Genomic DNA, 27,750 nt, shown 5'->3' with positions numbered 1-27,750 from the left:
GACACGCTCGTGCTTGGCGAAACCCACGTGGATGCTGGCTACAATGCTTACCACCCGTAGGCAACACCTTATGTCAGTTGACACTACAAGAGACTTGCGGCACCACCATACCAATCAACTCTGTCCATGCTTATCGACCGCACCACCATCAGTGGCTCAGTTTGACCTGAAATGCCAACCTTTGTCGATCCCCCACATGCATGGGTGGAACTTGCACTTCAGGGAACCTGTGGTGGCTCCCATAGAGGCATGAATGCAGGTGGCATCCTAACCGCAACCTCTGTTTCCATGGCTATTGTCTCCCCCACCATGACGCCCCAGTACGTTGTCAGACACTCTGGGTACTTCCCTACAGCTAGTGGGGCTTTACTGTCGAGACGGCTCATGTGCTGCCAGATCATATCCACAAGCATAGTCTCGGCTGCTTCTGGCCCTGTGTACCCAATTCAGGGGGAAGGAATCTGACATCCCAGTCCAGCGAGTTTGAAAGTCTGCCTGAAAGCATGGGCTTCAATGATGGTCAATAGATGGCACTGTTCTAACCTGCAAGTGCTCATGTCACCGCTACAGTGTTGGTGACACAAACACACCCATCCTGCCAGCCTATCAATGACTGCAGCTACCCATTAAAGCCAGCAGAGCAGTTGCTCCATAAGTCCACTGTGATTCCATTGTGCTGCTATACTGATCTCGCTATACATCATTGTTTTGTTTCCGGATTAACTGCATCTTAGGTTTTAGATCTCAGTTTACTCATTGGGCTTGTTATTCCAACGCGTCCTCTTTACTGTATGTCTTTCTCTTGATGTTGTCCACCTCTTTGTTTACTCTCTGGTGGCTTGCTGCTGATGCCAATGGCCAGTCTCTGCAGGTTCTCAAAAGATTCCTGGTCTGTTCGATTCTGATCACTACACCTAAAGTATTTAAACCAGTAAAACATTGGTGAGATTAGTAACTCAAAACTAATATGGAGGCTTAGGACACACAAAATTGGTGCAGTTACGCAAAATTGTTGCAAAGTTGTTGTAGAGGAACAGTAAACAGTTTATTCATATCAAGTCATGTATCTAAACTGCTACCAAGATAACAACACTACAACAGGAGCCTAATACAGTGTATAGTATTATAGTGCCTTTAAATTTTTTCTTATTCTGCATACACAGTACAGTAGGAAGAACATGTGATTAAATTTAAGTATAATTTGAGGGCATACGGGGTGCAAAAGTAAGTACCTATGGTAGCAAAACACTTCATAATGACTCAAACAGAACTTTTATGACAGATATGAATATGTTGTTCCACACTACTTCAATTAAAAGCCAGAGCTCACAATCATAGCTGCTGGTGAGAGGTGGCAAGCCAGCTTCTTGGTAACTCATCACTCCATGTTTTCAGTGGGTGAGAGACCCATAGACTTCACCAGCCACAGCAATAGTTAAGTACTTTCTGTATTGAGGTAGGTCAGGACAGCATGGGCAACTTGAGTACTTTCATTGTCAAGGTTGGGTATAAACTTATAAGCAGATCCTTTCATTGATGATTAACCACATTTAGAGACAACATAAGTCACTGGTACGGACGTTCCCCAATCAAACTATCATCTCTGGAGGAGGCTTTATTCATCCAATAACCAATTAGGAAAATTACAATTTTGTACGTGATTGCAATGACAGGATCTCCAGCAAAACATTACTAAATGTGTTCTCAAATAAATACTTAGAACAAATTGTTGGGAAGCCCACTCATGATGGAAATATATTGGATTACTAACAACAAACATATCTGACCTCTTTTAGGATGTCCACACAGTAACTCGTACCAGTGACCATGAGGCAGTTGCAGCAACAATGATTACCAAAGTACAAAGGGTAACTACAAAGTATAAGGAGCTATATGGTCAGCAAATTAGATAAACAGGCAGTAGTGTCATATCTTAATAGGGAATTCAAAACATTTAGCTCTGGAGAGGAGCAAATAGAAGAAGTCTATCAAGTTAAGAACAAAATGTTGACCATGCACTTGAAGGACATGTTCTTAGCAGAACAGTTCATAATGGGTGACACAGTTCATGGTATAAATCAATATAAATAGCCCTCTCAACAAACAGAGACTACTACATAATAAGTGTAAAACAAAGCATTGGGCAATAGATAGGGATATGCTGCATGAAACTTTTTTGACTATCAAGAGGGCAATGTGTAAACCCTAAAATGACTACAGTTGCAGAAAACTGTCAAAATATCTCTCACAAAACCCAAAGAAACTCTGGTTACATTGTTAAAGGCTGATAGTGGTATCAAAGTTAATGTCCAACACTAATGGATGAGGTAGGGACTGAAATTAAGGGCAGCAAAGTGAAAGCAGCAATGCTGAACTCCATTCTGAAAAGTTCCTTTACAAATCAAGATGTAGGAGCAGGGGCATTTTAACTGTCACAAAAGAGCAAAGATGAGTGATATAGGTATTAGTGGCAGTGGTGTTGAGAAATAAATCGATAAAATTGAACAAAGCTTCAGCATTCAAAGGAATCCATATCAGACACTGTACCATATTATCAGTTGAGTTAGCCCCTCTTTTAACTATAACCTACTGCAGATACCTTGAACAAAAAACTACACTCAGTGGATAAAGGAAAGCAGTCGTGCTTGGGTAGCCCAGATGGTAGAGCTCTTGCCCATGAAAGGCAAAGGTTCCAACTTTAAGTCTCAATCTAGCACATAGTTTTAAGCCACCAGGAAGTTTCATATCAGTGCAGATTCCACTGCAGAATGGAAATCTCATTCTGAAAACATCCCCCAGTCTTTGGGTAAGACATGTCTCCGCAATATTCTTTCTTCCAGGAGAGCTAGTACTGCAAGGTCTGCAGGAGAGCTTCTGTGAAGTTTGGAAGGTAGAAGACGAGGTACTGGCGGAATTAAAGCTGTGAGGATGGGTTGTGAGTCATGCTTGGGTAGCTCAGATGGAGAGCACTTCTCCGCAACAAGCAAGGGTCCCGAGTTCAAGTCTTGGTCTGGCACACAGTTTTAATCTGCCAGGAAGTTTCACATCAGTGCACACTCTGCTGCAGAGGGGAAATTTCATTCTGGAACCTCTGTTTTTTTACAAATGATGCTATTATTTATAATGAGTTACTGTTCAAAAGACCCGCACAAATATCCAGTCAGGTCTTGATAAGATTTCAAAGTGGTGCAAAATTTTGCTACTTGCTTTAAATGTTCAAGAATGTAAAGTTGTGCACTTCACACTTATTCTTAGCTAAAACAGGTGGCAGACTCTGGTTCATACTATGGAAATGCAATAAATAAAGGAGATTGCTTACAAATCACTTGTGCAAACTATTCTAGAATATTGCTGAAGTGTGTGGAACCCATACCAAAAAGGACTAACTGGGGATATTTGATGTTTACAGAGAAGGGCAGCATGAATGGCCACAGGTTTGTATGACCTAGGGCAAGTGCCATGAAGACGGTGGAAGAACTGATCTGGCAGAAAGTTGAAGATAGATGCAAACTACCCTGAGAAAGGCTACTTCCGAAGTTCCAAGAACCAGCTTTAAGTTATGAATCTAGGAATATACAACAACTCCCTACATATTGCTCCCCTATGTAACACGAGGATAAGATTAATTACACACGAGTATGTACCTGGTGATGGTGTGTTATCTTGTATGGCTGAGAAAACAATGTGTCTGTTATTTTTGGCACTAACCATATAGGGCCGTTGAACTGTTGCAGGGCTGCATACAGCCATCCTGAAGCAAGGCACACGTGGGGAGAGCGTTAGTGGTGGGGGTTGTGGGCAGGCACTGTAGGGGAAATGCCAAGTGCTGGAGGGGAAGAGCTGTACTAAACCGAAGCCTACGCTCACTTTTTTTTGTAAATATTGAGTGGGATCCCACATTGTCCACACCTGTTGACCATTCAAAAGGATCTGTCACCTCTGCTTTGGTTAGTACCTAAAAAGAATACTGCTGAAAATGCAGCAATTTATTTTCGCCTCGCCTGTTAACCATTTCTAAGTTTCATAGAAGCATCATGAGTGGTGAATTTTGTGTAAAACATACGAATTTCTCTTGTTGTCATGTTAAAATTTGCTTCTTTTGCCAAAACACAGTGGAGTCTACACAGAATCACCACAGTAGCATATTGTGCATATGCAATTGCAAGAGAATTCTGAAACAGTTGTTTATTAAGTTTATTAAGTTAGGAACTGAGAAAAAGAAAGGTCAGTATTTTATGAAGAAGCACATCCTAGGTACAAAATAAACATGTAATGTCTACACTTACATTGTTCTAAAACCTGTAGCATTTATCATTTGACCAGTTATCAATGGCCTAGAAAAATTATATTCTTTCATTGAAAAAGTCTGTAGATTGTGGAATAATGAGGTAGATAATGAAGTTTTGTACAGCAGTCAAATGGCAAAATACTCCTCTCTTTGCATGCCATCATATGCCAAAATCCCATTTCATATCTCAGACTGTTTATATAATAAAGTGCATATTTCACTCTGACACAGCATGATCACAAAACATATTATGTAATATGCACCACATGCAAAATCACAGACGACTCCCACTTCTCATTGCAAACTTTTTCAAATTTTGCACAGTGTGTTACTTATAACAATAGCTAAGACCATTAACAAAATGTTGGGCTCGTCACCACGAATCTGACATATAAAGCTATAAGTAATGTAAAAGTGAATTTGTTTATCAAACAGTTTCAGGAAAATCATTTGAGAAAGATTGACACGTGTGCACCTTTATTCAGTCATCACCGACTGGCCAAAAGGTGGCAAACACTGTCAGCTACCCTTCTGCACAAACAAACGAACTTGCCCAGCACTTTGGATGAAAACTGTTCACTCCACATTGGCCACTACAACCTATGCAGACTCTACCAACATGAGCACCAACACTGAGGGACAGTAAAATTCAGTCCCAGTAGGTCACAATCCTGTTGCTGTCAAAGTCTGACTTATGCTGGCACAGGTTTCTCCTTCTTACATAAGGCATAACATGACATTCTCACAAACAAACAACATTCAATGTGTTTGCTGAATGAGAAACCCACTGCTTCTTTCCTTATATATAGAATGTAGATGGCATTACTCCTACCTACTTTGAGCAGTTCCACCAAAATGCTAACCATTTGTGTGTCCAAGCATGCCAGTTTGATGTTTGTTACAAGTTATCTTCAAGCTGTTGCAATTTTAATGGCTTGCGATGTATGTACAAGTCCTCATACAATTTCATCTGGATTGCCACAGGGAACAATACTGAGTTGCTTTCTTTATATTATTTATACATCAGATCCCCATAAGCACTTCCTACCCCTGGTACACAGTCTATTGTATATACAGGGTAGTGCACAAAATATGTCACCATTTTGTTTTTGAATAAACACTTTGCTGTCACAAACCCAAAGGAAAATATACTACCACAGAAAGAACTCTGTGAAGAATAGTTCTAACTCAGCACTTGCTCTACATGTCCACCATTCTGATTCCTAACTTCCTTCACATGAACACTGATGTTAGCAATATCCTTATGCCATGTCTTCCACAATTTAACTGGAAACTTGAAGAATAAGGTATCTGAATTCCATTAAATCATGTGGACATTTCAGGGAAATTGCTTCCTTCACGTACCCCCACAGAAAGATGTTAGATGGGTTGATGTCTGGACTATTGGGTGGACCAAAATTGTCCATGAAGCTGAGTGAAGCAACTCACATGTCAATACACTCAGGATTTGCTCCATCTTGCATGAACTATCGCATACTGAAGGACAACACAGTAGCAAGAAGCTGTGGAACAGAAGTTACTATGGGGCATGCTTAAATAACGCACATTTTTCACAGTTTCTTCAAGGAGAAAAGGTCCAGTAACACTGTGACTGGATATCGTGGCCCACACTGTAATCCTCGGAGCATGAAAATGTCATTCAGGGAGCACTTGTGGATTTTCAGTAGCCCAAAAGTGTATATTTTGTTTGTTAGCTGCTATATCCAAATGAAAATGCTCCTCATCTGAAAACCAAGCATTCTTCAGAATTTGTTCCCAACCCCCACCCAGCAGGCAAACAACAGTTTCTGCCATTTGTGTTTTGCAGTTAACTTCTGAGCAGATGTCATCTTGTACAGGTACATTCAGAAGTCCCTTTGAAGTATCTGTTGAACAGAGCACCTGGATATGCCCAGTTGCACTGCTGCCTTTCAGCACGATTTGCTGGGGTTTCTCTGTGGAACACCTCATACCACTTCAATATTCTCTGGTGAACAAACAAGTTTTAGCCAAGGCTGCTTTACTTCCAATACTGATCCTTCCTGTACAAATTAATCACACAGCCTGTGAATGGTTCTCTTGTAAGGGGCCCACCACGTGTTAAACTGTTGTCAAAACTGCCTCTGAGTCTCAACAGGACTTTTTGTTTCATGAAAAAGTAACAACTGCTGATCGTTGCTGCATTGTTACTCATCCACTGTAGGTCATATTGTACAGACTAGGCTCATAGCTATGGTATCTCCAAATTTTTCTGCTACTGTAGTTGAGATAATCAATGGGATACCTAGTGTGCTTCATAAATTATGTACAAAACAAATGTTGATGCATTCCGTATGCCACTCTATAGGTGATGTCTACATTAAACAGTCTATCAGTCAAGCTGAAGATCAAGCATAGCAAGATCTAAACACACCAATGAAGAGCATTAATACATAGCGTTTCAACAATGGGCTATCAGTGTTAGCACAGAAATATATCTAAAAACAAAGATGATGTGATCATAGTATGAAGGCTTTCACGACCGGATGACATATCTTCTGGTAAACCTTGCTGAAGAGTTTCATGGACCACGACCTTACATCCCGCAAGGTTTACCAAAAGATGATGTGACTTACCAAAAGAAAGCGCTGGCAGGTCGATAGACACACAAACAAACACAAACATACACACAAAATTCAAGCTTTCGCAACCAACGGTTGGAAAGAGGGAAGGAGAGGGAAAGACGAAAGGATGTGGGTTTTAAGGGAGAGGGTAAGGAGTCATTCCAATCTCGGGAGCGGAAAGACTTACCTTAGGGGGAAAAAAGGGCGGGTATACACTCGCGCACACACACAAACACACACACACACACACACACACACACACACACACACACACACACACACACACACACACACAATTTCCATCCACACATATACAGACATATTCCACATATTGGAATATGTTTGCTTGTGTCTGTATATGTGTGGATGGATATGTGTGTGTAATCTATGACTTTATTTGTCAAGTTCCAAGAAATGCTTTATACCATTCAGTCTAATAGCAGCTGTCATGTTAGATTTCTATGCATCACCGTTTGCAAAACAGTGAGATAGATACCATATACACAGGGTGTTCAGAAATTCCCATTACAAACTTCTAAGATTTGTAGAGGGGAGTGTGTACATAATATTTTGAATACAAACCCATGTCCGGAAATGTACCATTTCCATTCTACAATGGTTTCACTTCAGAAGTGATTGGGTCATCTGTCCTTCCACTCAAGCTAACTGGTCCTGCATATTCGATCTTCCTACAGATTGTACTGGATCCATTCTTGGAAGCTGTGCCACTGAAACTCCATCAGGAAATGTGGTTTCGGCTTTATGGTGCACCATCTCACTTCTCATGTGTGGTTCGGAGACATCTCAACAGATGATATGGGGAAAGATGGAAAGGCCGAGGTGGTCCAACTGTGTAGCCATTGCAGTCGCCAGATTTAACTCATATGGACTACTTCTTGTGGTGAAATAATGAAAGTTTAATTTACAAGACTTCTGTAAAGTCAGAGGAAGATTTGCTGGCATGAGTTCTGGGCACTACAGTAGAAATTGAAGTGACACCAGTTGGGAAGGAGAGAGTGTACCAAAACATACTTCACAGGTACATTGTCTGTAACAATGTTGGTGGTTGCCATATCGAGCTGCTGTTGCAATGCGTCAGTACTGTTCTGTATGTAGTGTGCTGGGTTCTTTATTGTTTTGGAATATTGTAGACATGTAATGTTTAAGTGTTAATACAAACAAGTGCGCTTAAGTGATATATGGATGTTTCCTTACGTTTCGTTTCAATTTGTTACCTAGTAACTGTACTATGTCACACCTAATTCAGTTCCTCAATCAGAAGTGAACGAGTTAAACATCTGAACTGAAACTGTTGTATAATGGAAATGGTATGTTTCCAGACAATGGTTCCTATTGAAAATATTATGTATTCACTCCCCTGTACAAGTCCTAGAAGTCTGTAATGGGAATTTCGGAACACCCTGTAATCTTCACTGATGCATACCTCCACAAGCAACACAAGGTGGCACCAGAAGTTTGTAACTGCGGTTGACCTGTTGATGTCAACCACCAAATAAAAGCTGCATGCTGCATTTCTTTCAACCTTGCTGTGCATCACAGACTTCCTCTCGCTGGCCCTTTAGGTAGTTCTACTCAGCACTTTAGAACTCAAGTGGTGGCTATGTACTTTTTTTGGATAATTCTTAAATCAGTTAATGATAGTATTTACTATATTTGGACTGGTTTTACAAGAAATCAGTATACTTTGTATTATGTTGAGCAACTTAAAACAAATAGGTCATCTTACCCCTACTTCAGATCTCATACAATTTTTTAGAAATAACTGTTGAAGCATTTCTTAATTCTCAGACCACCCTGTTCATCAGTTTTAGAATTATTAGATTTTTGTCTTTTGCAAAAGCTATAACATGTTCCCTCTGTCAATAGTCTTATAGCTATTACGCATCCACACTTTACTGGGTTTCTAGAGAAAAATGCACATTTAAAATATGCAATGTACAGGAATGAAAATGAGAAATCTCTTGAACCTTCAAGAAGAAATGGGAAAATAAAATCTGTTTTCAATTTGCTGAATTTGTCAAGGGATTCACATTATGTATCTGAAATATTTTAAATTTTGAACCAACCTTTCACACTTTCAACAAGGGAATAACCTCCATTTGATGACAAGAGACCAACCAGAGATTGAGTGACAGCAAAATTCGCTGATATTTCAACTCCAAGTGGCTGCTTCCTAAGAGCTGCACTTAATAGTTCCTGTAAACACAGAGAAGACAGTTGGCAATGCATATTAAATATTATCACTTAACACATCAATGAAATGATAAGTGGTAGTCAAATGAAAATGAGACAGAGGTAAAAAAAGGTAAGTAAGCTGTTCATTATTTCAAAAGTAATTGCCATAACTGTTAATACATTTATGTCACTGTGTGGAAAGGCAGTCAGTGACTTCATGGAAAATGTCTGCAGTTACCTATGGAACCTTGAGTTTACCGAGGCATGCACCTCTGGTCCTGTAGTACAGTTTTTTATATTTTGTTGAGTATGTGCTCACTGTGCACCAAAGATATCAATTCCCATCTGCCAACTGCATGCATACAATGTGCTAGGAGTTCTGAGGTGCACACCTGTTCTTTTATGTTGTGGCTCTTGAGATGAAAGAAAAGAATTTGCTCTTTTGATTGTTAGCCATAGTGTGATATAGACGAAAAGTAAACTGCTCATCTGTGATACTATTCACCATAGCACCAAGCAAGGGAAAACCGTCATTGTATTTTCTCCTAAATAAACTTCAAGGTGTGATTGTTGCTTGAACAACTTCTTATTACAATTATCTTGATCCATGTTCATAAGTACATGCAGTTTGGGGGTGGGAAGGATTATCAGAAGTAAACCAATGGATAGAGCCTGCACTTTGGATCAAGCTCTTTTTGAGGAAATTTTCATTTAACTTCTTAAAATACACTACAATGGTCACTGGCCATTAACCAATGACAGTGCTGTGCCTTGCTCAACGTACAGTGCATGTATCAGCAACTTGCTTTAAATGAACAGAAATGTAAAAGTCTGAAGTCCACAAAATGCAGAAAAGTAGTACTCTATTACTACAATATCAGAGTTACAGTTGGAATCAGTCAACTCATACAAATACATGGATGTAACAATTTGTAGGGGTAAATAACAGAATGATCACAAAGGCTCAATCATAGTGTAATGAAGGTAGCAGAATTCAGTTCATTTGCAGGACACTCGGAATATAATGACAATCTAAAAAGGAGACTGCTTCACAACACTTGTGCAATCCATTTTAAACTAATAGCCAAGTGTGTGGGGCCAACATAAAAAAACTGTAACATTTTCAAAGAAGGGTAGCATGAATGCTCACAAGGTTTGTTTGACTCACAGTAGAGAATCAAAGAAACAATGAAAAAACCTGAACTGGCACATACCCTAAAACAGATGACACTTATTGCACAAAAACTTACTTACAACATTTGTTGTTGTTGTTGTGGTCTTCAGTCCTGAGACTGGTTTGATGCAGCTCTCCATGCTACTCTATCCTGTGCAAGCTTTTTCATCTCCCAGTACCTACTGCAACCTACATCCTTCTGAATCTGCTTAGTGTATTCATCTCTTGGTCTCCCTCTACGATTTTTACCCTCCACGCTGCCCTCCAATACTAAATTGGTGATCCCTTGATGCCTCAGAACATGTCCTACCAACCGATCCCTTCTTCTGGTCAAGTTGTGCCACAAACTTCTCTTCTCCCCAATCCTATTCAATACTTCCCCATTCGTTACGTGATCTACCCATCTAATCTTCAGCATTCTTCTGTAGCACCACATTTCGAAAGCTTCTATTCTCTTCTTGTCCAAACTATTTATCGTCCATGTCTCACTTCCATACATGGCTACACTCCATACGAATACTTTCAGAAATGACTTCCTGACACTTAAATCAATACTGGATGTTAACAAATTTCTCTTCTTCAGAAACGCTTTCCTTGCCATTGCCAGCCTACATTTTATATCCTCTCTACTTCGACCATCATCAGTTATTTTGCTCCCCAAATAGCAAAACTCCTTTACTACTTTAAGTGTCTCATTTCCTAATCTAATACCCTCAACATCACCCGACTTAATTCGACTACATTCCATTATCTTCGTTTTGCTTTTGTTGATGTTCATCTTATATCCTCCCTTCAAGACACCATCCATTCCGTTCAACTGCTCTTCCAAGTCCTTTGCTGTCTCTGACAGAATTACAATGTCATCGGCGAACCTCAAAGTTTTTATTTCTTCTCCATGGACCTTAATACCTACTCCGAATTTTTCTTTTGTTTCCTTTACTGCTTGCTCAATATACAGATTGAACAACATCGGGGAGAGGCTACAACCCTGTCTTACTCCCTTCCCAACCACTGCTTCCCTTTCATGTCCCTCGACTCTTATAACTGCCATCTGGTTTCTGTACAAATTGTAAATAGTCTTTCGCTCCCTGTATTTTACCCCTGCCACCTTTAGAATTTGAAAGAGAGTATTCCAGTCAACATTGTCAAAAGCTTTCTCTAAGTCTACAAATGCTAGAAACGTAGGTTTGCCTTTCCTTAATCTTTCTTCTAAGATAAGTCGTAAGGTCAGTATTGCCTCACGTGTTCCAGTGTTTCTACGGAATCCAAACTGATCTTCCCCGAGGTTGGCTTCTACTAGTTTTTCCATTCGTCTGTAAAGAATTCGTGTTAGTATTTTGCAGCTGTGACTTATTAAGCTGATAGTTCGGTAATTTTCACATCTGTCAACACCTGCTTTCTTTGGGATTGGAATTATTATATTCTTCTTGAAGTCTGAGGGTATTTCGCCTGTTTCATACATCTTGCTCACCAGATGGTAGAGTTTTGTCAGGACTGGCTCTCCCACGGCCGTCAGTAGTTCCAATGGAATATTGTCTACTCCGGGGGCCTTGTTTCGACTCAGGTCTTTCAGTGCTCTGTCAAACTCTTCACGCAGTATCATATCTCCCATTTCATCTTCATCTACATCCTCTTCCATTTCCATAATATTGTCCTCAAGTACATCGCCCTTGTATAGACCCTCTATATACTCCTTCCACCTTTCTGCTTTCCCTTCTTTGCTTAGAACTGGGTTTCCATCTGAGCTCTTGATATTCATACAAGTCGTTCTCTTATCTCCAAAGGACTCTTTAATTTTCCTGTAGGCGGTATCTATCTTACCCCTAGTGAGACAGGCCTCTACATCCTTACATTTGTCCTCTAGCCATCCCTGCTTAGCCATTTTGCACTTCCTGTCGATCTCATTTTTGAGACGTTTGTATTCCTTTTTGCCTGTTTCACTTACTGCATTTTTATATTTTCTCCTTTCATCAATTAAATTCAATATTTCTTCTGTTACCCAAGGATTTCTACTAGCCCTCGTCTTTTTACCTACTTGATCCTCTGCTGCCTTCACTACTTCGTCCCTCAAAGCTACCCATTCTTCTTCTACTGTATTTATTTCCCCCATTCCTGTCAATTGCTCCCTTATGCTCTCCCTGAATCTCTGTACAACCTCTGGTTCTTTTAGTTTATCCAGGTCCCATCTCCTTAAATTCCCACCTTTTTGCAGTTACAACATTTAAAGAACCAGTATTAAGTGTAGAATTTAGAAATACACTGCCTGTCACCCTGCAGAGATTTCAAAAACTTGATTACTCTAATTACAGCATGCTCAAAGACACACAATTATCCCATGATATCTACTGACAAAGTTTCAAGAAGCGGTCTTAAATGAAGAAACTGGAAATATATTTCAGTCCAATATTTATCATGCTTGCAGAGACTGTTAAGACAAGCTTACACTAATTACAGCATGCATACACATATTTATGCAGTCATTCTTCCTGCACTCCATATGCGACTGGAAGACACTCAATCCTCATTTCTCCAAAACCTCAATACCAGTGGTGGCTCATAGCTAAAATCAGTGGGGACTTTGCTCCAGAAAATTTTTAGTATTTCTTTTAAAACTGTTTTAAAGGAAACAAGAATGAAAATTTATTCAGAAACTTGATAAAATACAAGTTGTATAAGTTAAAATTTCAATAAAAATCTAATTAAGACCAAATCCATTTCGTTTTATTCTAAAGCATCTTCAGTGGTCATGTTCTTTTGTTGTTTACTTCACTCTTCCTGTTCTTCCACATATGTGTGTTAGATTTTAACACACAAGACTTTCACTAACACAAAACATATTCACATTTTTGTGTGTTGTGGAGAACCACTGTCATCCCAACATATACATGGAAGAACAGGACGAATGATATAGACAAAAAAACTAACTTCTAAAGGTGCTTTATAATAAAACGTTTTTGGTCTTAATAAAGCTATCATTAAGGTGCAAAAGATGACATTAAACCTATACAATTCATGTATCTGTAACTGCACAAAAAAAGGGCTGAAAAACAAAGAAGGCAACACATACCTGATAAAATCCTAAAAGATCGAACTCCACAGATTAACTTACTGTAACCTAAACCACTACAGTTCAAGCATGATTGATTCATTTAAAAATGACAAGCATGACTGATTTATTTTAAAATGAAATCTATTCTTATTTTAATTTGTGCAAAAAGATTAATAATGTTTTCCCTTGATCTCTGTGTGATAAATCAGGATATTTTTCTTTGCTGAAATCGCTGCAAACACATTGAGTCTTTCCAAATTCATAACCCATCTTATAAAAGCTTTTATTCTTTTGACTATCAAAAACCAGCATTCTGCCTATGATGTAGTCATGGGAATGGACCTGAGGATTTTTTTCACAGTTTTATTAAGAACATCATGTAGAACATTTTCCAAGATAAATTTCAGCAGCTCAATTAATTTCTAGTATTCATAAATATCAGACCTAAATAGAATACTTTTAGTATTTTCAAGCCTGCTTTGCCAGTTATAGGATATGCTTCAGTGTCAGTAATCTCTCTTCTGCTGGAGAATTTCCCCTGTTTAATCCCTGTACCATTGAAAATGTGAATGATACAACTATTAGCGTCAGTGGTGTTGAGAAACAGCTGAAATAATCAAATTGAACAAAGCTTCAGGGCCCGATGGTATCCCTATCAGATTCTATACTGAATATGCAGCTGAGTTAGCCCCACTTCTGACTATAATCTATCATAGATCACCCAAACAAAAGACTGTGCCCAATAGTTGGAAGAAAACCACAGGTCACACTCATCTATAAGAAGGGTAGTGGAAGTGACCCATAAAACTACCATCCAATGTCCTTGATACAAATTTGTTGTAGAATCTTAGAACATAATCTGAGCTCAGACATAATGAGGTTCAAACACGTGAAACGCAACTCACACATCTCTCACATGACATACTGGAAGCTTTGGTATCAAGGCAGTCAGGTAGATGCAGTATTTCTTAATTTTCGAAAAGTATTTGACTCAGTACCACACTTGTGCTGATTATCGAAAGTTTGATAACATGGGGTAATGTGTGAAATCTGTGACTGGACTGAGGACTTTTTGGTAGGGAGGACACAGAATGTTACCTCGGATAGAGTCATTGTCAGCTGTAGAAGTAACTTCAGATGTGTCCCACAGAAGTGTGTTGGGACCCTTTCTGTTTATGTTGTATACTAATAATCTTGCAGAGAATATTAATCGTAACCTTGGACTTTTTGCAGATGGTACAGTTACCTATAATGAAGTACTGTCTGAAACAAGCTGCATAAGTTTTCAGTCAGATCTTAATAACATTTTAAAATGGTGCAAAAATTGGCAATGTCAACTTGCTTCAAATGTTCACAAATGTAGAACTGTGCACTTCACAAAATGAAAAGATGTATCCTATGATTATAACACCAATGACTCACAGTTGGAATTGGCCAAGTCATACAAATACCTTGGTGTAACGCTGTGTAGGGATGTGAAATGGAAAGATCACACAGGCTTAGTTGTGGGTAAAGATCACTCGTGTGAGCCATTCTGGAGGATTGCTCAAGTGTGTGGGATTCGTACCAAATAAGACTAACAGGGGACATTGAATGTATACAGAGAAGAGCAGCACGAATGATCACAGGTTTGTTTGACCTATGGGAGAGTGTTGCAGTGATATTGAAGAAACTGAACTGGCGTACTATTGAATATACATGTAAACCATACTTAGAAAGTCTACTAAGGCTGTGTCCTACATGAGCAACAGAAGCGAGTGACTCCTGAATACGCGACACTCCAGCGACAAGCAGTAACATCGGGCGAAAACCATGGGTGTCCTGTGCACTACAAGATAGCTGCTTAAGGGCCAACCAGCTGTTTCTATAAAACGGCGCCCTTAACCTGTAGAATACTGCAGCTGGAGAGTAAGGCTACAGAATTAGGCATACTTAAGAAAATAAAGCGAAAAGGAACGCTGTGCATGAAATTTACAAAGGGAGGAATCTCCATGGAGAATTTCATAAGTGTCGTGAACTACGAAGATCACCAGACAAGTTCTTTGAATACACATGAATGAGCAGAGGAGCAGTTGACTATCTCATCAATCAATTAAATATGATTTTTTTTTTTTTTTTTTTACATGATCAAGAACTTTTAACAGCCAATAAATGTGGGGGAATTACTATTACATGACTAACTACGCTAAATGCAAACATAAACATACAGTTTGATACCAGCGAGCTGTGGTGTGGGGATAGCGTATACAGTTCTTAATTATAGCTAAAGGAGAGGTCCTGGGTTCGATTCCCAGACATTCTTATATTTTTACTGACTCAGTTATGATTCTGTATACTAAGTTTTTAATATACTGTTTACACTGCAACGCTAAGTATATTTTTAAGGTCTTGCCAGAGAACTTGAACTTCACACTTATCCCAGTGGTATATCACAAACGTTTAATTCCTAATAAATTACAATGAACCATTAAATTTTACAGATATTTTACGAGGCGAACTTAATTTATCAGCAGTTAGTGCTAAAGCCAAGTGTTTCAATTACTCTAAATAGTCTGTTAAAGGAAAGCTTACAAAATTTTTGAAAAGAAAATCAAACGTTTTGTGTAACGATTTGTCTAAAAGTATGAAATAAAAAATATTATGGAAACGTTTGGTGCACCTCATTTTCTGTTCATGATTTCGAGCATCGTACAAAGGCACATAGAACGTTTCTCTGATCTACTTATTTCTTTTACACAGATCATTTCATAAAATATTTGACTGATTTCTTCCATCTTTGAATTTCAAGTTTTATTCAGAAAGCATGATCTTACTGACTCCTCATTTGCGTTCCTAACATACTTGATTGGAAGGAAGCCTTTTTGACATTTAATTACCCCACCAATGTATCTTTTTATGCTCAAAATAGCTAGGTCTTGAACAGATGACGTTTTTGACACTTCATTTACAGCAGCTTTTTGTGAAATATTTCAATTTTTCCTCAGCTTATTAATCAAGTTTTCATTCATTACCCTGATTACTTTCAAGCAGTTAAATATTTTCATGCAAAATTATACCTCATGCTGGTCACTTTGATATCCCGTTTACCTGTTTGTCTCCCTTTGTTTGGCTATGAAAATTTATACACAACCTCATAGTGTAAGTTATAGGGAAGTTTTTTTTTTTTCCTCTGCTCACACATTTACAAAAGCATATTGAGTGTCAATCATATGATGAAATAGTCCTTTCTGTGTGCTGTCAGTTCCAAAATTTGTCATTTCGATATCCTGAACCTTTTATGAGATACGACAGTTTTTACGACCACTTGATTCCCGAAGCGCAGGAAAGGTTTGGATGTGCCGCGAGCGACCCGTCTGAGAACATAACAACCAATATTTCAAGAATGAAAAGAGATATCATCCCAGTCTCAACTTTAAATAAAATTTAGATATATTGGTTACATGTCATACGCAATAATGTATGGCCTTAAATGAACTATACAGAAAGTCTACATAATGTGATTTCACCTCTGTAGATTCTTAAAAATTTCGTGCAGCCATGTATTCAATTTCATGTGGCACAGTAACTATGACGAATAACGAAAATAAATTCTGACCTTTATCATTTAATGATATCGAGCTATAGGTTACTGAAGAATCAAATATTTTCATCAAATAGTTTTCTTAAAATCGGATTTTAAGTATTTCATAGCTGCCATCACATCCACTCCACTGCTTTGCCAAGAAGACACATGGCTGTCACTCTGTGTCACGCACGCTGCAGCGACAATATTCAAACACATTTGAATTCAAATGTTGCCAGTTGCAGCGGGACACAGGCAGCGACACAGATGTCGCTCATGTAGGACACTTCCGTAATTACACCTGCGGTTGTGTTTTGTTGTCGCCTGAAGTTGTCACGCGCTGTCGCTCGCTTCTGTTGCTTACGTAGGACACGGCCTAACAAAGTTTCAAGAACTGGCTTGAAATGATGTCTCAGGAATATACTACAACCCACTATGTATTGCTCATATAGAGTTTGTGAGGATAAGATTAGAATAACTACAGCACACACAGAGGTATTCAAACAATCATTCTTCCCACTCTCCATATGTGAATGGAATGGGAAGAAACACCAATAACTTGTACAATGGGATGTACCCTCTGCCATGCACTTTGCATTGGTTTGCAGAGCATGGATGTAGATGTAAATGTTTATTCTTGAAATCAGTGAAGCATTTCTTATTGAAAAATTTAGCAGCTGTAAGTGTTTTGTGGAAGAATATCTCCCCATTATATTAACACCTATAAGGTTACACACTACCTTAGTTTCTGCCATGAATGTCTTTGAACAATTCTCTCAGTACCTTCAGTTTCTTAATTCTAAAATATCAATTTTGACATTTGTTATATTATTCATTATCTTTAAACACACTTATTTATAGAGATTGTATTTAGTTGTAAATTATTTCAATATGAGGCATAATCTAATGAAAAAGCCCCTCCCAAATCCTGAATTTATCATTATTCAAGTATTTTAAGATTCCTGTTGCTTCTGCAATGGCTGGATATGCATTTGATGTCTGAATTTTAGTAAGGCAGTTTTTTAAAGATTGTAAATTTGTGTGATCTCAGTTTATGGTCTGTATGTTTAAGTTCCATGTTGTAGAGGAAGGTTGTGTAACACCGATATCCAAATGCTTCTTGAGAAGGACACACATTGTGTGATTTTGAGAAGACTGTAGGAATAGTCAGAATCTGAGAGAAAAGTATTCTTGCATTTTGAGTAATACTTCCAGTATTGCTCACTGTTAAATGCAACAAATATATTCCACGTTGTTGTTGATTACTGGCTGAGACATTAGACTATCAAATGCCTCTTTTCTTAATTGCAATTTTTTCATGGAGAGAGAGTTGTGAAAATTTAAGCTGTTTAAGTTCACTTACAGTCACAGAACTTATTTCTTGAGAATGCACGGTGATGGTTGAAAAAAAAAAAAAAGAATCAAATAGAATAGGTGAAAACCTTCAAGAATATGGTACACTGTTTTGAAGCATTAAAAATGCGGAGTAAATGAAAGCTTCCTTCCACAAGCACACCGGGGCGGGCACTTCAGGAGCGACAGTGTCCTCTGTCCCTCAAAGCCTCGCATGTCGATGCCTACAGTGCACAACAATCAAACACCTAACTCCTATTTATACTGTTGTTCAGGCACAGTAAGGTGACATGCGTGACTAGAGAACTTGGATGGGTGATACAGTCTGACCAATGTTGGGTGTGTACCTACAGTTTAATGGAAAAATGGTTTATGATGGTGTAAAAGGGTGCTACAGATGATTCTTTATACCACATATGATAAGGTTATATTTCAATGAACACTTCTTGGCAGATCATGTATTCCTTACTTCTCCAACTTCCTACTATATTGGTTTATCTGAAGTGCTTTGTATCAAATTAATTTATTGTAACACAATACAAGGAAGAAAAACCACATAACTAATTTACATCAACATAATATACAGAAATAATGCATCATTTAGCTTTATTTGTGATGTGAGTATTTGAACATTAGTGTATGAGCCACAATAACAGTTTCAAATTTATACTCAGTGTTTTATCTGGAGTAGAGAGTGCTAACTTTCTCTCTTCTGCACCTCACATGAACACCTTGCACAATATTTATGTTATTTTCTGAAAAAGTATTCACAACAAAGATGCATTATAAATTTTAATGTGTTGATGACACAAAAGAGATTACAAATGTAGTACTGACATAAAGAATAAGAGAGGGCTTTATCAAGTTTACTATTTCAGAATTTGTATAAAGTGAAAATCTAAATCAGCTTGGTCAGCCATAGATTTGAACATTAATCCTCCTCAATTCAAAAATGGATTTGACTCTGCTGTAAGAACTAGATATCACTGATTACATATAGGGATGAACAAATGAATTCTGTGACTGTTAACCCTTTAATTGCTATGGACGTGTTAACGCGCGTGCCTTTGTGCCTGTCTCGTGTGCTCTGAACGTGTTTACGCGTGCCACCAGTCTTTCTGGTGGCACGCGTAAACACGTTCAGAGCACACAGGGACATGTACAAAGGGCGCACACATTAACACGTTCAGAGCAGTTAAAGAGTTAAAGGAAATAAGGAATACTATGGTTTAGTTAGTACCTAGGTACCACCAATTAACAAATGTGAGAGCAGGTCTCAGCACGATGGTAAATATAATGCCACAAGAATCTCAGAATTACATTTAAAAGTCCCCTCACCTTTGTGCACATATTGACAACAAGCCTAGAAGCTTCACTATCAGTAGTAGCAAGTGCTGCAATGGCTGAACTAAGATAGCGTAAACATGTTGCAGCTGCTCCAGACAGATTTCCTGGAAATCGCAGAGTGGGCTTCACTGTAGTCACAGCTGGAGCACATGGCGTGACGGACCACGGTTCAAACGTGGAAGATGCTGGAAGATTTCCAGGTAACTCAATGCGAGATGCTGCAGTCAGAGTCATCAGGCGCACCACCTTGCGCACATCTGTCAAACCTATTGCTTCAAGGCCAGCAGGAAGACTGCAAGAATTACCACTGTAATATAAAATTGACTTTTCAGCAGCCTGATACAAGTTGAACATTTCTCTTAACAAGTCGACATGAAAAACAAAAATAGTAAGCCAGTACAATAAAGAAAAGCTGCTATTTCTTAATCACTAAAACTGGTGGAACTAAATAAGACTTATAGAAAATGAAATAGCAAGAAATCATGTATTTCAAACTGATTCAAAAGGTGATTCTGTCATTCAATGAGGTATAGTGGACAAGAAAAAAAAAAGTTGACACTCATGCACACACCATAAGCTAAAACTCATGATGAGCTCTGGCTTGGAAGAACAGCTAATATATGCTGCAGAATTCGGAATGAACAATAGAATGAAATAAGCAAGTACAAAATCTAGAACATTCGTAATGAAATGTGTATAACCAGCTCAACAACACAGACATAAGTAAGGACCAACAAATGAGAGCAAAAGATGTCTATAAGATTCATAAAAGAATAAAAAAACAAAGGTTGACAAGAAAAGAAAGGATAGGGAAAAAGAGGATAACAAGGTGAAGAAAACAATGTAAAATGGTAAATATGTAGAGAATATACAAACAAGACAAGCAGCCAGACACACAGTGATCTATCAGGTTTTCTCAGCATAATTTCTGGATGTTTTGTAGAGCTTATATTTCAATTTTCAAATAATATTTTGATGACTGACCCAGCCATCATCTCAGAGTGCTGTGAGTTATGCTGTTATGTGTATTCATTGCCTGGATTTCAACCAGACTGTGAACTGCTGTTGGTCTAATGCCTCTATATATAGCCAATTGTAACTTGGCTCTCGATGTTCACTAAGCCTGCTCTTTAGTTTTTCAGAGCCCCATTGACATTCCTTGAAATATGCACTCTCTCAGTGTTTCATGGAGTATCAACGTGGGGTCTGAAAAGCAAAAAAAGACTCAAAGGTCTGTACAGTAACAGGCCAAGATACACTATTGAAGTACACAATACATCTTGTTACTAAACACCATGATACATTGTAAGTTTGTAATGTGGCTTCATCTTTATGGTCCTGTCTTGATTTTCAACTGAAATTAATTATTGGTACTCAACATTTGAGACAAAACAGAAAATACTTCAATAGAATTTTTGCCCAAGCCTTGGAAAATGACATAAATTGTTCATGAAGTAAACATATGTTAATTAGTAGTTTTAAATATAAGACAGGCTAGTGGATTTTGTACAGAATAACTAGCTGAGTATCTGGCACAGCATAGTTATCTATTTAGAGTAGTCTCTTATTAGTGCATGTCGTCCTTTCTCCTCTCTCTGCCTACCTCCTCGCATTTCCTTTTTCTGTCCATCTCCTCTTCCCTCCTCTCTCTGTCCATCTTCTCCTGCTCCTGTCTTTGTCCATCTCCTCCTACACATCTCTCCGTTAATCTGCTCCTCCCTCCTCTTTCCACCTGCTCCTTCTCCTTTGCCCATCTCTTACTCACCTCTCTCTTTTATTCCATCTCCTCCCCATCACTCTCTGTCCATTTCCCTTCCCTGTCATTTCATTTCCTCCTCCTCCCCCCTTTCTGTCACCACATTATCACCCAATCCCTAATAGGTATTTCTTTCCAGATCATAACTAATATGTGTACTAAATTAGACTGAAATTGTTCTACAAATTCAAGATCAACTTTTTATCTGTGGCTTTGCACACATACGCACATGTCAAATATATTTCACACATGCTTGTATGCATAGTTCACCTGTATCTCTAGCGAATTTTGCCCTGCAGCTTCATTTTCTTGAGGCTCAATGTTTATGGCACTGTAACTGCAGAACTATGTACCATAAAAAGATATAAATTTGCGGATACATCAGGTGGTATATATGGTCACTGTCTGCAAAATGTGTTTTGAATAGAGATAGTAGTAAAGAAGTAATAAGTTTAAACAGTGTGCATGATGAGCACACATCTCAGTGTTTACATCATAACTTCTGAACGATGTGTTGAAAATAGATATAATTTTGCAGGTACACCCAGTGGTATATGTGGCTACTGTTTGTAAAAATGTGTTTTGAATAGAGCTAGTAATAAAGAAGTAATAAATTTAAATGTCAGGCATGAAGCAAAAGTTTTTCATGCAACTCAGTTTTCTGACATGATAACTTATGAACTGTGTGTTTCATGATGATATAATTTTGCTGGTAGATTCGGTGGTATCTGTGAATACTGTATGCAAAATGGGTCATGAATACAATTAGTAGTAAAGAAGTACTAAATTTAAATGTCATGCTTCATGTGGCAGTTTTACTCCGTGAATAATGAAAATGAAGTAAGGGATATACTTTTTCCGTTTCATCATTTTGTAGGGTTTGTCAACAACAAAAAATTTCTTAAAGGTTTGAAATGATGTGTAAAGTTTGTTGCCAGTCACTAAGTGCTCTCACTCCATCTACAGAGTGATTGCTGTGTACAGATGTGAGCTGACTTGTTGATCCTTCGCTCATAGCTCCAGGCTGTGTTGGCTTCCGTCACACACCTTGAAGCTGCTGCTAAGAGGCATCACTGTGGTGGGTCGGATGCAGGTATGTGAGGGACGTCGAGCACATTCCATGTCCACTGCTGTGGCCACCCCAGGTACTACCTGCAATGAGGTTGATCCCTCACCCGTGGTCGAGTAGGAGATCATTCCCATGTCTGGCAGGCAGTGAAAGACTTTCAAAGGGGCTGATCGTAGGGCCTCCCCAGTTTGTTTCAGGCATTATCTGTGGCTGACGAAGTCTCTAAGCTGGATGCAGTCACCCACCCTGTTCCATAGCAAGCTTCTCATCCGCGAGGTCTGGGCATTCAAAGATGGTGGGTTTGCTGGTAGTTGGGAGTTCCAACATTAGGCGCGTAATGGGGCCCTTAGGAACATGGCTGCCACGAAGGAGGAGGAAGCCACTGTGCACCTCTTATGCATATCAGCGGGAGTCATTCTGAATGTGGAAAGGGTGCTTCTGGATGCCTTAAAGAGTACAGGGTGCAGCCAACTGCAAATGGTGGCCCATATCGGTACCAGTGATGTGTGTCACTTTGGATCGGAGGAGATTCTCTCTGGTTTCTGGCGGTTAGCGGAAATGGTAAAGACTGCCAGTCTTGCTTGCGAGATTTAGGCGGAGCTCACCATCTGTAGCATTGTCGACAGAACAAACTGTGGTACTTTGGTGCAGAGCTGAGTGGAGGGTCTGAATCAGAAGCTCAGGCGGTTCTGTGACCATGTAGCCTGCAGATTCCTTGACTTGCATCATCGTGTGGTGGGTTTCCCAGTTCCGCTTAGTAGGTACACTACATACAGGAAGTGGCTAAATGAGTAGTGGGAGCTGTATGGAAGGGACTGGGTGGTTCTTTAGGTTAGAGGGTCTCAGGAAGCCACAGAAATTCAAATGGCCCTGAGCACTATGGGACTTAATAGCTATGATCATCAGTCCCCTAGAACTTAGAACTACTTAAACCTAACTAACCTAAGGACATCACACAACACCCAGTCATCACAAGGCAGAGGAAATCCCTGACCCTGCTGGGAATCGAACCGAGGAACCCGGGAAGCCACAGAAAGGGGGCATGTACAACACAGTAAGGTAGTTGTAGAAATGATCGGTTTTGTAGTTGTAAATTGTCGTAGCTGTGCTGGGAAAGAATCAGAGCTCCAAGCCCTAATAAAAAGCCCTGAAGTTCAAATAGTTACAGGTACAGAAAGCTGGCTAAAGCAGGAAATAGGTTCAGCCGAAATTTTTTGAAACAACCTAACAGTGCTCAGAAAGGATAGATTAAATGCAGTTGGTGGTGGGGTATTTATTGCTGTCAGAAGTAGTTTACCAAAGAAAACTTGAGTTTCATTTCAAATAGGTACACCACTAATACAATTATAGTCAGTGATTACTTCAATCTACCCTCGATATGCTGGAAAAATTACACGTTTAAAGCCGGCAGCAGGCATAAAACATCATCCAAAATTGTACTGAATGCTTTTTCACAAAATTACTTTGAACAATTAGTTCATGAGCCCACTTTAAGTGTAAATGGTTGCGAAAGCATACTTGACCTCTTAGCAACAAATAATCCTGGACAGACAAGGAGTATCATGATGAATACAGGGATTAGCAGCCACAAGGCAGCTGCTGCTACGCTGAACATCACAACACCTACAACAATCAAAATGAAATGTAAAGTACACCTATTTTTTTTAAAAAAAAAAGCTGGTAAAATGCTCTTGACACCTTTTTAAGAGATAGTCTCCACTCCTTCCAATCTGATCACGTAAGCATAGAAAAGATGTGGAATGATTTCAAAGAGATAGTATCGATGCCATTGAGAGATATATACCACATAAATTAATAAGTGATGGTACTGATCCCCCACGGTACACAAAATGGGTCAGACTGCCGTTGCAGAAGCAACGAAAAAAGCATGCCAAATTTAAAAGAACACAAAATCACCAAGGTTGGCAAAGTTTTGCAGAAGTTTGAAATATAGCGCGTACTTCAATTCGAGATGCTTTTAATAATCTTCACAACAAAATGCTGTCTCAGAATTTGGAAGAAAACCCAAACAGATTCTAGTCATACATAAAGTACACCAGTGGCAAGATGCAATCAATACCTTCACTGCGGGATAACAATGGTGAATTCACTGATGACAGTGCCACTAAAGCAGAGTTATTAAACATGGTTTTCCGAAACTCCTTCACCAAAGAAGATGAAGTAAATATTCCTGAATTTCAATCAAGAACAACTGCCAAGATGAGAAACATAGAAGTAGATATCTTTGGTGTAGCAAAACAGCTTAAATCACTTAATAAAGGCAAGGCCTCTGGTCCAAATAGTATACCAGTCAGGTTCCTTTCAAAGTATGCTGAGACAATAACTCCATATTTAGCAATTATATGCAACTGCTCGCTCACAGGAAGTTCCCTATCCCTACCTAAAGACTGGAAAATTGCACAAGTCACACCAATACCCAAAAAGGGAGTAATCCACTGAATTAAAGGCTCATATCACTAACATCAATTTGCAGTAGGGTTTTGGAACATACACTATGTTCAAACATTGTGAATTACATAGAAGAAAATGATTTATTGACACACAGTCAGCACAGATTCAGAAAACATTGTTATTGTGAAACACAACTAGCTCTTTATACTCATGAAGTAATGAGTGCTATCGACATGGGGTGTCAAAGTGATTCCATATTTTTAGATTTCCAGAAGGCTTTTGACATCGTTCCTCAAACGTGTCTTCTAACCAAATTGCGTGGATTTGAAATATCACCTCAGTTGTGTGACTGGATTCATGATTTCCTGTCAGAAAGTGACAGTTCGTAGTAATAGACAGAAAGTCATTGAGTAAAACAGAAGAAATATCCCACATTCCCCAAGGAAGTGTTATAGGCCCTATATTATTCCTGATCTATATTAACAACATAGGAGACAATCTGAGTAGCCCTATTAGATATTTTGCAGATGATGCTGTCATTTACCATCTTGTAAAGTCATCAGATGGCCCAAATGAATTGCAAAATGATTTAGATATCTGTATTTAGATATTTAGATATCTGTATGGCGCAAAAAGTGGCAATTGACACTGAATAAAGAAAAGTGTGAAGTTATTCACATGAGTATTAAAAGAAATCCGTTAAATTTCGACCACGCGATAAGTCACACAAACCTCAAGGCTGTGAATTCAACTAAATAATTAGGGATTACAATTACAAATAACCTAAATTGGAACGATTGCATAGATAGTGTTGTGGGTAGGGCAAACCAAAGACTGTGTTTCATTGGCAGAACACTTAGAACAGGTCTACTAAAGAGACTGCTTACACCACGCTTGTCCACCCTATTCTGGAGTATTGCCGTGTGGTGTGGGATCCATATCAGGTAGGACTGACAGATGACATCAAAAAAGTTCAAGGAATGGCAGTTCATTTTGTACAATCGCGAAATAGGGGAGACAGTGCCACAGACACGATATGTGAACTGGAGTGGCAATCATTAAAACAAAGTTGTTTTTTGTTGTGATGGGATCTTCTCATGAAATTCCAGTTGCCAGTTATCTCCTCTGATTGCAAAAACATTGTGTTGGCACCCACCTACACAGGGAGAAATGATCACCACGATAAAATAAGAGAAATCAGGGTTCGCACAGAAAAATTTAAGTGCTCATTTTTCCTGCGCACTGTTCAAGAGTGGAATGGTAGAGAGGCAGCTTGAAGGTTGTTCACTGAATCCTCTGCCAGGCACTTTATTGTGAATAGCAGAGTAATTACATAGACGTAGACACAGACATAGACATAGACTCTCAAATACTGGATAAAATAAAGTCTATGTATTGGTGCATCAAGGCACTTCTTTTTCACCTGCAGTCCCACTCTATTGATAGGTAGTTAGTTCTTACCCCCCACAGCAATTCCTTCCAGACAGTAAGTGATATGTGTATCATGTTTGATAGAAATCAGTCAAGTGGTTTAGGAGGGGGTGTGAAACATGCATACATATGTACATCCATTACTAAAACATACTAACTGACAAACTCAGCATTGCTCGACATTCATTTTGCCAATTTTCTATTAGAAATGAAAACAAAAAAAGTGAACAGTGTTTTTAGCATAAAATTGAAAAAAAAAAAAATCATTTCCATGTATTTGTGATAACACCTCTAAAATTTATAAACAGTCATAGAATGCAATATGCAATATGTAAAAATGTATCAGTACTATATCCAAATTAGCATTTCTGTACGCTGGGTGCACTTGCCTTGTGTGTCTGCAATGCAGTTTTGTAAACATATCTGTGGCAATGTCTCTTCGTAGTCTATAGATGACTATTTTTGCCTACAGCTGTTTGTGCTTCACACATGAAAGTTGTCAAAAACACTGCCAGGTGTCAGGGATTTCTGTTTAACTTGACTGTAGGACTTCTGAATAGTAAAAGAACAAATGTGTTGAAACTTTGAGCATGGTGCAGCACTTTATCAGGTACCTCTGTTTATGATGTCATATCTCTCTAACTATGTGTCGTACAACAATATATTTGTGTAGTTACATTCAGCAGCACATGTGGTTACTGTCTACAAAATGTGTTGTGCATAGAGTTAGTAGCAAAGAAGAAATAAATTTAAAATTCATGCACAATGCACCAATTTTGTACACATCCCAGTGTTTTTGATGTCATATCTCATAAACTTGTATGGTACTCTGATACAGTCTCATAGGAGCATTTAGCTTATGTGGATACTGCCTGCGAAATTTATTATGAACAGTGTTTGTAGCACAGAAGTAATAAAATTAAATGTCATACATGGTGCAGCAGTTTTTCATGCATTTCATTGTTTATGCCGTCATATCTCCTGAACTATGATACATATGTGGTTCTTACCCTGATAGTGATGGCTGTTGAAATTGGTCCAGTAGCTTAGGAGGAGATGAGCAAAACACACACACACACACACACACACACACACACACACACACATTTTTATAGTACAGATAGTAACTGAGAGACTAATACAAAATACATCAACAAATGATAGAGCTGATCCCCCATGGTACACAAAACAGGTCAGAACACTGTTGCAGATTCAATGAAACAGGCATGCCAAATTTAAAGGAACACAAAATCTGTAAGATTGGTGATATTTTTCAGAAGTGCAAAATTTTGCACATACTTCAAAGAGAGATCCTTTCAACGGTTCCACAACAAAACTGTCTAAAAATCTGGCAGAAAATTGAAATAGATTCTGGTCATATGTAACAATATGTGTGTAAAGTATGGTTGTACGTAAAGTATACCAGCGGTAAGACATAAGCTATACCTTCACTGTGCTGATAGCAGTGGTAATGTTACCAGTGACTGTGCCATTAAAGTGAACTTACTAT

The 27,750-nt window shown here is 38.7% G+C and overlaps 1 protein-coding gene across 1 annotated transcript in view; it reads right to left on the bottom strand.

The window, feature by feature from the left end:
- LOC126413339 (probable E3 ubiquitin-protein ligase HERC1) overlaps window positions 1–27,750 on the bottom strand; it is a 722,413-nt gene that overhangs the window by 220,847 nt on the left and 473,816 nt on the right. Inside the window, exons 47-48 of the mRNA XM_050083249.1 lie at window positions 19,564–19,879; window positions 8,979–9,108 (exon numbers count right to left, since the gene is read on the bottom strand). Of these exons, the coding sequence (XP_049939206.1) occupies window positions 8,979–9,108; window positions 19,564–19,879 (446 nt within the window). The remainder of the gene's footprint in view (window positions 1–8,978; window positions 9,109–19,563; window positions 19,880–27,750) is intronic.

The sequence above is a fragment of the Schistocerca serialis genome, chromosome 7 (genome assembly GCF_023864345.2).
Source record: "Schistocerca serialis cubense isolate TAMUIC-IGC-003099 chromosome 7, iqSchSeri2.2, whole genome shotgun sequence".
Classification (NCBI taxonomy): domain Eukaryota; kingdom Metazoa; phylum Arthropoda; class Insecta; order Orthoptera; family Acrididae; genus Schistocerca; species Schistocerca serialis.
The sequence above is the reverse complement of the archived record's forward strand: the minus strand, read 5'-3'. Positions and strand labels throughout refer to the sequence as shown.